The following is a 12,127-nucleotide window of genomic DNA, read 5'->3' as shown; positions in this document are numbered from 1 at the left end:
TGGCTCCTACTCGTCGGCCTCACAGCCTGACCCCGGCCTGTACCTGTCCGGTACGGCGGCCCTCACCCATCCTGCTCCAGACTCCAGGCGGGGGCGGTTTGCAGTCCCGCGGCCACAGGACGGCGGGTGGGCGGGGCCTCCCGGACAGGCGGACTCTCGGCCAATGGTCGCCCCAGGCCCTTCTGTCTCGGCCAATCAGGAAGGCCCGCGGGCGCGCGCCTTCCGGGACTTCCCGGGCCGGCCCGCCCGCGGAGCTCCGGGGACCCGTGGACCCCAGCGTCCCGCCGCGCGCGCCCCGCGACCCGCGCCCCCGCCGCGAACACACAGGGGCGGACACGCTGCTGGCTCGGGAGGCTTTAAGCAAACGTTTGTGGGGCCACGCCCGCCCAGCGGGTCAGTCATCCGCGTAGGTCAGGACCCGGGCCAGGTGGTCCGAGTGCCGGATCCCGAAGCTCCAGCCGCCGGGCTTGCGGTGCTGCGGACCCAGGAGACGGCGCTGACCTCGCGGGGCCAGGCGTCCAGCTCCGCGCCGGGGAACCCCGGGACTCCGACCCTCCTCCCCTCTCCCCTGACCCTTGACCCGGGACTCCAGACCCCTTGGTCCACGTTGTAGGCTGCGGGTCCCGGATTCAGGGTGTTGTCCTGGGGGAGTGAATTCCGCGCCAGCATCGAGAACTGGGGGGCCCGAGGCTTGTAGATCCCAGTGTTCACCACGTGGTAGGCGCAGGGACCCGGGGTCTGTGGGAGGGCAGCGGGGGGCGCACTGGCCTTCACCTCTTGCTTCCTGACCCTCCGTGGCCCGCCGGGTGCACCCCGCGCTGCGCCGTGTCCCGCAGCCCCTCTCCCACCTTGCTGAGGTCCTCGAAGCAGCTGCCCACTGCGCTGCGGCCACAGATGGAGTAAGTTGGGGCCGAGACTTTACCGATGACACGCGGACCCAAGAGCGAGGGCACAGTGTAGGCCCCGGGGCCTGGGGAGGAGCCAGCAAGGGGTGGGGTCTGGGGCGGGGGTGAGTCTTCCTGGCCAGGCCAGGGTCTCCCCGCCGCAGCCTGGAGAGTGGTTCCCCGTCAGGGATAGGAAGGTCCACGGTGCTGGAATAGGCCTTTCTGGTCTCACCTGGGGTCTGCGGCTCCGCGTGGATGCCCCAGTTTCGGGGGGCGATGGTGTGCCGAGGCGCACTGGGGTACGTCGCGTTCCCAGCTCGTTCTGGGAAGTACCTGCCTGCGGGGCGGACCGGGGGTGTGGGCCGGGACCGGGACGGGGTTGGGGGTCCTGGGACTGAGGTGAATCCGAGCCACGGTTTGTCAAAGCCCGGTGGGGCTTGGGGTTGAGATCGAGATGTGGAGGTACCGATTTTGGAGTGTTAGGGTACACGGGGAGGGGGCGTCGGGGCACAGGTAGGGGGTTCCCGGGTGGGCCTTCCCGGAGGCGGCTCTGCCCTGGGGAGCCCGGGGTCCCAGGGGTCCTGACCGGGTCCCGGAGTGAGGAAGGGCGCTGCGTGGCGCGGACGGCCGTGGATGGAGTAGGCGGGGGTGCCGTCGGGGCCGCGCACGGTCATACGAGCTGGAATCAGGTGGCCGGGCCCGGGGCCGCACGAAGTCTGCTGCGTGGGGAGGCGCGCGCCGAAGGAGAACGCCGGGGCGCGGGGCCGCGACGGGTCGTGCAGGATGTAGCCTGACGGAGCGTCCCAGCGTCACCGCGGGCCCCCGCTGCTCCCCGCCCCGGGCACAGTGCACCGTATCCCTCCCTCCCTCCCTCCAACAGACTTCCCTCCCTCCCGCCCTGCAGCTGGGTTACGGCGTCCCCTTGCCGGCACAGGCCTCGGTAGCCCCTCCACCCCCCGCTCGACGCCGGTACCGGTGTTCGGTGGCAGCATGTACTTGGGCCCCGGGCCTCTGTAGAGCGCTGCGATGGGGCCGCGGGGCCGGTGCGGCCGCCAAGGGCCGACCCAGACGTCCGAGCCCATGGCGCGCGAGGGTGGGGTGAGCTTACGGCCCGCGGCACCTGTGGACAGAAGGTGGCGGCCCCGGCCCCTCCACCCAGGACTCGCGCCGAACGCGCTTCTCCGCTCCAGCTCCTCCCGACTCCGGGGGTGGGGCCCATCCTGTATCCCGGGCGCCGGGAAAACAAACCGGAGCTTTCCCGGCTCGGCGGGGGGCCGGGCCGGAGCTTCAAGCCCCCAAAGTGAGTCCAATAGGGGTGTGTGAGCGCGCCAAGTTTGGACTCAATCCTGGGGGGGGGGAGGAATTCCCTAGGGTTCTGGGGGGCTGGGATATTTTAGGGGCATCCGGCCGAGACACTGGGGCGAGGAGGCGACGTGGGGAACCTGGTGCCCAGAGGGGGCTCCAGAGTCGATGCACTAACCTGCCCTCGTGGCTCCCGGCAGGGAAGGCGAGGTGGAGTGCCCGGATGCCTGCCCCCTCCCGGCCCGACTCTCAGACCCCATTGTGTCCAGGTTCCGCCTCCTGGCAACGGGGCTGCCCGCCCCTTACCCCAACCTGGCTCCGCCCCCCGCAACCCAGCCCTGGAGGCTTCTCCGCGGAGTCGTCGTCGTCGCCGCCGGTGCCGCCGCCCTGCGGGCGGGACCTTGCGCCAGAGCACTGGCCTGGCTCTTCGCTGGGCTTCAGTGCCCCCATTCCAGAAGTGTACGGCGCCCTGACAAATTCTCATTTAAAAACCACTGGATCAAAGAGAAACTCAAATGTGAAGTTACACGTCATGTAGAAAACATTGCAAAGGTAGATCCCTCATACCCAACTCTACAGGACATAGCTACAGCTGTGTTCAGTGGAAAACGTATAGCCTTAAATAACTCTATTTAGGCTATACGTTTTCATTATTTTTTAAAGTTTATTTATTTTGAGAGAGAGTGCTATCAGGGGATGGGCAGAGAGAGAGGGAGAGAGAGAGAATCCCAAGCAGGCTCTGCACTGCCAATGCAGAACCGATGTGGGGCTTGAACCCAAGAAGCCCGAGATCATGACCTGAGCTGAAACCAAGAGTCAGATGCTTAACTGACTGAGCCACCCAGGTGCCCCTAAATAACTTCATTATTAATGAAGGAAAATTTTTAGTAAAGAAACTTAGTGTTTATCTTACAAACACACGCACACACACAAAAGCAATGAAGGAAATGAAAAGAATGTGTCCATTTTACCCAGCTCTGCCAGTCACCTGCCAACTCTCGGAAGGGGGCAGGGGATGAGAAGGAGTGCCCAGTGTTTTGTGGGAATTCTGGTCTTTGCCAAGGGAGCTCTGAGCCCAGTGTGGCATGGATCGTGAGGCAAGCTGGGGATTGCTGGGAGCTGCGCGTCTGGGCCCTCCAGGGGGGACCTGAGGGCCGAAAGGGAGAGGCAGGTAGAGGGTGCATTGTCTAAAGAGAATTTTAAAATAACACCGAGGGTGTGCCAAATTGATCAGCCTTTTATTATCCTTGTGAGACCAGCAATTCTAAAGAAGGTCAGAGAGAAGATACTCCTACCCGACAAATCTTTTGTTAGTGGTTTAAAAAGATACTGTGGTTACTGTTGAATTTTAATAGCATATATGTAAGTTTCAAGTTAGCAATTTTTATTGCCTTTATTAAATGTTGTATTCTGTATGGAAGTTAATGCAGACTCCCTCCAAGTTGTTCTTAGGGGACTCAGTGCCTCATGCTTGGACATTCGAAACGGCTTTTGGAGCTCAAGGGGCAATTGTGTCTCCTCTCCCCGAGGTGACACATATTTCTCCTTTTAAGCCTTAGATTTGAGATGAGCAATGAGACCAGAGCGATTGCAAGAAGGAAGAAGAAACAGAACTCAGTTTTCACACTTTTGCAATTCTGTGACCATTTGGAGTTTTTATTTGTGTTTAAGATTTTAAATAGTGAGGGACTCCTGGGTGGCTCAGTTGGTTGTGTCCGATTCTTGATTTCGGCTTAAATTGGTGAGTTCAAGTCTCGCATTGGCCCCGCTCTGACAGTGCGGAGACTGCTTGGGGTTCTCTCTCTCTCTCAAAAGAAATAAATACATTTAAAAAATTAAAATACTGAGACAGGGCAAGGTGTACTATTTTTGTTTGGTTGGTACAAACTTTATTTCATATGTGAAGTATTTTACTGAATTAGAATATTTTAAAAACAAAAATATTTTAAAATTGCTCATTTTAATTGTTAATTAAAGAATGAGCCAATAAAATCATTATTGCTGCTTATTAGATGATAATTTCTGAAAAGCGTGTTGCAGGATACCAGAGGGGGTGTTGACAGAAGATCCCCCATAAAATCAGACACACCAGGTTGGTCCACCCAGACGTGGGATCTGGGGTGTACTGAGCTTTGAGCTGTGGGCTTCCAGGGGCTCACAGCAGCTTGGCCATCCAGGGCCAGCATTTGAGTGGGAACCGGGACCTGAGTGGGAAGTTCCAGGACTGGTGTGCACCGCTGTGCCCCAGGACTCCCCATCTGCCCAGGACTCTGCCTGGGCTCAGCCACCAGGTGCAGGAGCAGCGGCTGTAGAAAGACAGAAAGTCAGGGAAGGGTGAGCTCCTAGAATGTGTGGGCAGAAAATGAGGGCTGGGGGCAGGACTAGATTCCTGGGGTTAGTGGACAGTGATGGGACCTGGTTTTCCTCGTTTGCCTTTGTTTCTTCAGCCAATGAATCATTTATTTCCCTCCTCCATGGAAATAGCTGAATTTCTACCCAAGGTATAAGCGTGCTGCATCTAGCTGTAAGGAAAAAGCCAACCTATGCAGAGAGACACACAGCCAGAGCAGAGCGCCCTGGATGCTTGTCTTATCCCAGAATGGGCTTGTCTTACCCACGCGATTCTGTGCCTTCCTGTATGATGACTTAACCAGTCCTCATTATAGATGTTTGGGTTGGTTCTGCAGCTTAAGATTGTGATCCCAGGTACTCCGAATTCTACTCAATTAATCTTCATAAGTTTACCCAAATAGTTCTTTAGGATAAACTTCCTAATGTGGGACTGCGGGGTCAAGGGGATGATGATTTGGCGAATGTTGCCTAATTGCCGTCCTCAGAAGTGCAGCCTCCCTAGAATGCTCGCCAGTGAGGGTGCTGACTGAGCCTCTTGCTTGCTGTTGTGTCTCCAGTGGGTCATAAATATTTGATGAATAAATAGATTAATTTATACTTTCTTCAATGAATTGTGTTTCTTTTTCTGTACACACTAACCAGTGAAGGTTAAGATCAACCTTTTAAATAATGAGAGCCAAATATATTCATAGAGCATGTATTATATGTCAGGCACTATACTGAGTACTAATTTGCTGAAATTATTTTATTTAATCCTCACAGCAAAGTTGGAGTAAAGTGCTATTATTTATTCCAATTTTACAGATTAGGAAACTACATGAAGGCATGAAGGGCTACATGCTTAGAGAGTGGTGGAACTGAGATTCAGATCCAGACTATCTGGCTCTCACACTCTAGACCCTTAATGAATCACACTGCCTCTATACCTTGGCCAGTCTGATGTGAAAATAAGGTCTTGTTTTGTTGAGATTTGCATTTCATTGGTTCTTAGGAAGAATGAACATATTTCATGTATTTATTGGCCATATATATTTCGACAAACTGCCTGTTCACGTGTTTCTATCAAATTTTCTGTTGTTTTTTTTCATATTTTTCTTATTGATTTGTAAGACATTTATTTAAAATATTTTATTTTCTGATTTTTATGTAAACATTTTTTAAGGTTTATTTTTGAAAGAGAGAGAGAGAGAGAGAGAGCATGAGTGAGGGCGGGGTAGAGAGAGAAAGACACAGAATCTGAAGCAGGCTCCAGGCTCCGAACTGTCAGCACAGAGCCCAGTGCGGGGCTTGAACCCACAGACTGTGAGATCATGACCTGAGCTGAAGTCGGAAGCTTAACCACTGAGCCACCTGGGCTCCCCTAAAAGTTTTTATTTTTAAGTAATCTCTACACCCAATGTGGGGCTCAAACTCATGACCCTGAGATCAACAGTTGCACGCTTCACCGACTGAGCCAGCCAGCACCCCAAGACATCTTTATGTTACATATTTAACTTTGGGGGTCATATGTTTTCCAGATTTGTAGTTTTTCTTTCTATTTTGTTATTGGTAATCTTTTGCTGTACAGAAAAAATATGTTTTTATATAGTCCAATATGTCAAACGTTTCCTTTTGGGCTTCTAGCTTTGGGGCCCAGCAGCTCAACACTGGAACACTGTTCTATTGTTTATCCTAGCACACACACTCACACACACAAACCTATGATTTCAAAGTTTTCATCATTTGGAATTTATTCTGTGTGTAGTTTTTTTTAAAATAACTTTATTTATTTATTTATTTATTTATTTATTTATTTATTTATTTAATGTTTATTTTTAAGAGACCAAGGGAGCATGAGCAGGGGAGGGGCAGAGAGAGACACAGAATCGGAGGCACCCTCTGGGCTCTGAGCTGACAGCACAGAGTCTGATGTGGGACTTGAATTTTTGAACTGTGAGATCATGACCTGAGCTGAAGTCAGATGCTTAACCAACTGAGCCACCCAGGCGTCCCTATTCTGTGTATAGTATGAGGGAAGAATATACTTTATTGTCCTGTCTTCCAATACCATTTTTCAAAAAAAACATCATTTCCTTGATTATTTGAATTGCTAACTTGATCATATACTAAACTCCCCTAGGTTTGTTTCTGGGCTCTAAATTCCTATCTGTCTATCCCTGCACCTACACTGGAATGTTTCGTTATGGGCTTCTAGTGTCTTTTGATTTCTGATAGGGCAAGTCCCTTCTGTTTTGGCTTCCTTTCCAAAATTACTTGGAACATTTTACACATTTTTTTTTTTTTCCCTACGTGAATTTCTGAATGAGTTGAAATTGATTGAAATTGCATCGGCTGCATAGATTACTTTGGGGAGGATGGACTGGATTATGGTTTTGAGTTTACCAGTTTAGGAACAGGTTATATTTCTGTAGGTCCAGGTTGGATCTGTTGTGACTTTGAGTAAAGCAGTGATGATGGAGAGAGAAGGAGAGAGTGTGGTTGGAGATAGGTTTTGGTGCTAAAACTGACATGCTTTGTAATATATTGGATGTAAGCGATAAAGGAAAGGTGGGGATCACTGGTTGCTTCTGCTCTGATGGACCGAGCAGTGTGCCACTTTCACTCCGTCCCCTCCCAGCACTAAACGCCTCCCCCCTTCTGTTTGCACCGACACTGCCCAGCCCCCCCTACACCTCCCCTTTGCCAGCTGGTGTGGTGCTAGGTTTTGTCCATAGGGGGTGCCGGAGGGACACCGCAAGGACTGGCCTAGAGAAGGGCCTTCATTCCTTGTTCATTCGCTGTTTGGTGCAGAGGCCAGGATCCGATGGCGGGAGGCGGTGTCACCTGAGCAGCCCGCCTAGGCCAGCTGCGTCCTGCCTGCACCCTCTCAAGTTTCTGCACCGTGTGGCAGCTGCTCTTGCCCGCCAGCTCAGACTCTCGCCCTCTTTTCTTCTCCACCTGTGGAAGCCACACCCTCCAGAGAAGAGGAGCCTCACCCTCGTGGCAGGTGTGGGGCTCTTCCAGGTTCTGGGTTCTTCTCTCTGTCAGCCCTGGGTGTGCAGTTGGGAGCCTTGAACAACACGGGTGTGACCTGCACATCCCCTTATAGGCTGATGTTTTCAATAAATACAGTACAGTGTTGTAAATACTTTCTTATGACTTTCTGAGTAACATTGTAGCTTTATCGTAAGAATACAGTACATAATACATAAAACATTCAAGATGTGTGTTCCCCACTGTTTATGTCATCAGTACTAGGTAAATTTTGGGGGAATCAAGCGTCACATGTGGATTTTTTCAGTGTCGGGGGGGGGTCCCTTGGAACAGTCTTCTGTCTACTTGAGGGGGAATCTCCTTTTCTTAGTTAACACTTCTTCATCGCATTTTCTTCCTGTTCGCATTACTGGTGTGGTTTTGAATCTTCTGACTGGAACTCAATTCACAGAAAATGGATAGAGAGGTCATTTCTGAGGTTAAGCTGATGGGGAGTGGGGCAGTTTGGGCGAGTGAATCAATCACGCTCGGTGCAGAAAACAGGAACCGCTCTCAAGTAGTTATGGCAGAAATGGATTTATTACAGGGGACACTGCAAAATCTTCAGATGGGCTGGTGCGTGTGGATTGAGAGGTGGCCCCTTGAGTCTGAGAGACTTGGGTAGCCGTGACGGTGAGGCCAGGAACTTGGGGCCTTGTTGTCTCTCTCCTGCCAACCGCACCCCACCCTGCCCTGACAGCCATCGCTGTGGCATCGTGTGCCCAGAGACTGCATGGCCACCCTGCCTCCTGTGTCGTCCCATGAGCGTGCATTTGATGCAACCACTCCCCTCGGAAGTCCCACCGCAAGGGGGTCTGAAAAATGTGGTTTTTCAGCTTTTAGGTTCTGAAATACAGGAAAATGCATAGAAGTAGCTGATGACAATGGAAGTTGAATGCAACTGGCCGTATCCAGAAAGGTGGAGAGATCAAGTCTTGATTTGAGCGTCTGAGGTTCAAGATGGCCATTACGCCCCCAGCCGAAGATGTTAACTGGGGAGACGCACGCACCTGGGGCTCAGTGGCGACGTCTAGCTTGGAAACGGGCCTGGAAAGCATCCTCAAGCCCTGGGAATGGATGGGATCCCTTAGAGCAGGGGCTACTAAGCCAGCCTGCCTCATCTACTGTTTTCTATGGTGGCTTTCATGCTGTAATAGCAAAGCGGAGTAGTTACCGGAGACCATATGACCTGCAGAGGCAAAAATAGTTATTACCTGGCTCTTTACAAAAGCAGACATTGTGAACCCCTGACGTAGAGCGGATGTGGGTGAAGGAAAGGAAAAGCACTGGATTCTCGGCCACTAGGGCAGTCCCAGGCTAGAGATTTGGCAGAAATGAGCACTCTGATACATAAATCACAAAGAAGCGACAGTCTCCTGGGCTTGGGTCTAAGGCCACATCTCAGCTATTCCATAAGCCATCAGGTGGTGTGACATTTGCTGAGCACATCTTCTCAAGGTTCTGTGGTCCTCCTGGGTGATGGTTATGTTGGTAGAGCGATATTTTGCCATCTACAGTGAGAGCGGGTCAGATTGCAGGAAGACACGTCCATCCCCAACCACATTACTGTGACATAAACTCCCCCACAAGTACCTTACATGGCTGTCAAAGGTGCCATTTTCGACGAACATCATTAGATCGACATCACGGTTCCTGGGGCAATTTCTTCTTACGTTATCGGGCCATCTTGCTGTCTGGCCCACATTAGGCATCATTCATGTGGTAGCACAGCAACCGTGTGACAGGAACTACACGACGGTCATTGCCATCCGCAAGGCTTGGGAGGGCCCACAACAGGCCCAGGCACACTTGTGGCTGGCAACAAGGGGAGGAACCAGCAACCAGTGAGGCACAAGGACAACCAAGAGGAATGGCACAGTGAGGGCTGAGCTGAGAAAACATTTCAAGAAGCCTGCACTGGCCAGCTGTGTGATATTACTGAGACTGAGGAAGGCCAATTTCCCGAAGCTAGTGAAATGGAACCGTGGATGAGGAAGATAGCTAAACTCCTGAATAAAAAACACTGAGCACAGAGGAAGGACAAGTGCAATGCGCACAAGTATACGCTCGAAAACAACTCCGCGGCAAACCGAAATTTTCGAAGGTGATGGTCGCACAATAGAACAATGATGCCAGTCTCAAACTTGCAGTATCTGAACTACGGCAGAGAATGGTCATGGCTGAAATGTGAACAGGTGGCCTGGACCACCACGTAGAAAGCATAGGAAACAAAAGGAGATGGAAACCATGAGGAACAAAGATAAGCCTGTTGGAGGAGAGGCACAGATGTATGTGACTAGATGCGGGTGTTCCCAAAGGAGAAAAAGGCAAGGGTGGCACAGAGGCCATACTTCAATGAAAAGTAGAAGAGAACTCTGCTCAGCTGGAGACAGACTCAAGTCTGGGAAGCAAAGAGATCCCTGAATCCCAGGGTGGCCTGCTAAGAAAACGTAATGATCTGCTTCTAAGAAAAGATGCCCTATAAGCTTCTGGGAAGAAAACCCAAATTACCTACAAAAAGAAAAGTCAGAATGGCATCAGGTCTGTCCTCTTCAACACCAGGCGCTGGAGAACGGTGGGATAGCAAGATCACGGTAGGAAAAGACACAGCCTGGAGCCCACGGCCCAGTCGGAACAGCCTCCACCTGCCAGAGCACAGCACAGGGCTGGAATGTTCCAGAAGTCAGGGGCAGAGCATCCAGGGGGCAGCGAGGAAAATAGTAGGGAAAGATGAAAGACAAACGGCAGATACACCAGAACCAGACCCTGATACAGCGGCCAGGAAGAAACGTTGTTGAGCAAGGAATCTCTATCCCTATACAGGCGCGCGCACGCACACACACACACACACAAACACGGTGTGGGGGAGGTTCGAATAAAGATTAAACTGTTTCAGTAGAACAGATGCTTGGGAGAGGTAAAATCTTTCCAAACTTCTCATGGAGATGGGGAGACAGGGAGAGAAATGGGAGAGAGAAATTATTCTAGAGGTTTTATCTTGTGGAGGGATCTTGTTAGGAGAGCATATTAAACTTCTTGTTTGTGACCAGTGGTACAGTCATAAGTGTCTGCATTAAGAGAGCAGGGCAGGAAAATGAACAGCAGTGTAATAGAAAACTATAGGAGAGTTTCCAAATGAAAAAGCAAGAAAACAGAGAATAGCAAAAACAAAACCCCCTGACCTCCCCCTCCATGGGGGTGATGGGAGGAGGGAAAAAACACAAAAATTAGAAACAAAATAAAATGTAAAGAATAAAACAAACGAATTCTTACACAAGCTGATGTGTTCCTGGGTGGGGGCCAGAGAAGGGAAGGGAGGACGCTACTCCTAGATCACACAGCCAGTTGTGTGTGTTGTGCACTTGTATAACGTGCATGTCTGTGGGAATATGTATGTTTCAAGTTATTTGAAATACATGTAAAGAAAACACATTTCTCAGCTGTTACTCCTTGATTTATTTATTAACTACTGGTTGTTGATAGCAGCTGTCAGCCTAGTGAACCCAACAGAATTTCTAAATTGTTGAGGCAGAAGTCTAGACATCCCTTCACTCTTTAGGAGGCTTTGTTGACAACAGACCCACCCTGACTGAGCCAGTCTGCCAAGACACAGCAAGGCCTTGGTTGATGTCCGTGTCCCGTTGCTCGGTTCCTCCTACACACACCTTAGTTCTCTATATGCACACTGCTGGGGGCTGTCTCTACCCAAAACTTGTTCATCATGGCCAACATAAACTCTGTGCTCATTAAAAAAAAAAAACTCCTTCTCTTCTCTCAGTCCCTGTTAACCCTAATCTACTTTCTGTCTCTATGAATTTGACTACTCCAGGTACCTCTTATAAGTGAAACACAGAATATTTGTCCTTTTGTGTCCGGCTTATTGCACTCAGCATAATGTTAATTATACATTATGGACGTTTGGGCTGTTTCTTCCTCTTGGCTATTATGAATACTGCTGCTATGAGCATGTATGTACAAATGCTTATTTAAGGGTCTATTTTTAATTCTGTTAGGTATATGCCTAAAATTGGTGGGTCATACGGTAATTGTATGTTTAATTTTTTTTAGCAGGATTTTTAAAAAGTTTATTTATTTTGAGAGAGAGAGAGAGAGCGAGCATGCATGAGCAGGGGAGGGACAGAGAGAATCCTGAGCAGGCTCCATACTGACAGCACGGAGCCTGACGCGGGGCTCAAACTCATTAACTGTGAGATTATGACCTGAGCCAAAACCAAGATTTGGATGATTAACCGACTGAGCCACCCAGGAGCTCCTACTTTCTATCTCTTTAATTGGTAACCATCCTAGTGGATGTGAAGTGGTACCTCACTGCAGTCTTGATTAGCATTTCCCTAATGACGTTGAGCATCTTTTCATGTGCTTGCTGGTCATTTATGTATCTTCTTTAGAGCAATGCCTATTCAGGATCTTTGCCTATTAAAAAAAATGGGTTGTTGGGCGCCTAGGTGGCTCAGTCGGTTAAGTGTCTGACTTCGGCTCAGGTCATAATCTCAAGGTTCGTGAGTTCGAGCCCCGCATCGGGGCTCTGTGCTGACAGCTCAGAGCCTGGAGCCTGC

General features: G+C 50.8%; 1 protein-coding gene across 1 annotated transcript; it reads right to left on the bottom strand.

Annotated features, from left to right (window-relative positions):
* Window positions 1-341: 341 nt before the first annotated feature.
* Window positions 342-2,332, bottom strand: CIMAP1B (ciliary microtubule associated protein 1B). The gene is made up of 6 exons (XM_040490453.1): window positions 1,858-2,332; window positions 1,471-1,674; window positions 1,117-1,221; window positions 849-970; window positions 595-738; window positions 342-475 (listed from the first exon to the last, which is right to left on the bottom strand). The coding sequence occupies exons 1-6, from the start codon at window positions 1,964-1,966 to the stop codon at window positions 395-397; spliced, it is 765 nt and encodes a 254-aa protein (XP_040346387.1). The 5' UTR covers window positions 1,967-2,332; the 3' UTR covers window positions 342-394.
* Between the last annotated feature and the right edge of the window lie 9,795 nt (window positions 2,333-12,127).

The sequence above is a fragment of the Herpailurus yagouaroundi genome, unplaced genomic scaffold (assembly GCF_014898765.1).
Source record: "Herpailurus yagouaroundi ecotype Mexico unplaced genomic scaffold, PumYag 182, whole genome shotgun sequence".
Lineage (NCBI taxonomy): Eukaryota > Metazoa > Chordata > Mammalia > Carnivora > Felidae > Herpailurus > Herpailurus yagouaroundi.
This window is presented reverse-complemented; position numbering and strand designations above follow the sequence as displayed.

What these genes read in the sequence shown, in the direction of transcription:
- CIMAP1B (XM_040490453.1), bottom strand. Translation starts at nt 1,966, where the DNA reads ATGGGCTCGGACGTCTGGGTCGGCCCTTGGCGGCCGCACCGGCCCCGC. An exon ending in GCTTCGAGGACCTCAGCAAG is followed by an intron (nt 739 to 848) that starts GTGGGAGAGGGG and finishes GCCCTCCCACAG; the next exon opens with ACCCCGGGTCCCTGCGCCTA. An exon ending in CCTACAACGTGGACCAAGGG is followed by an intron (nt 476 to 594) that starts GTCTGGAGTCCC and finishes CTGGGTCCGCAG; the next exon opens with CACCGCAAGCCCGGCGGCTG.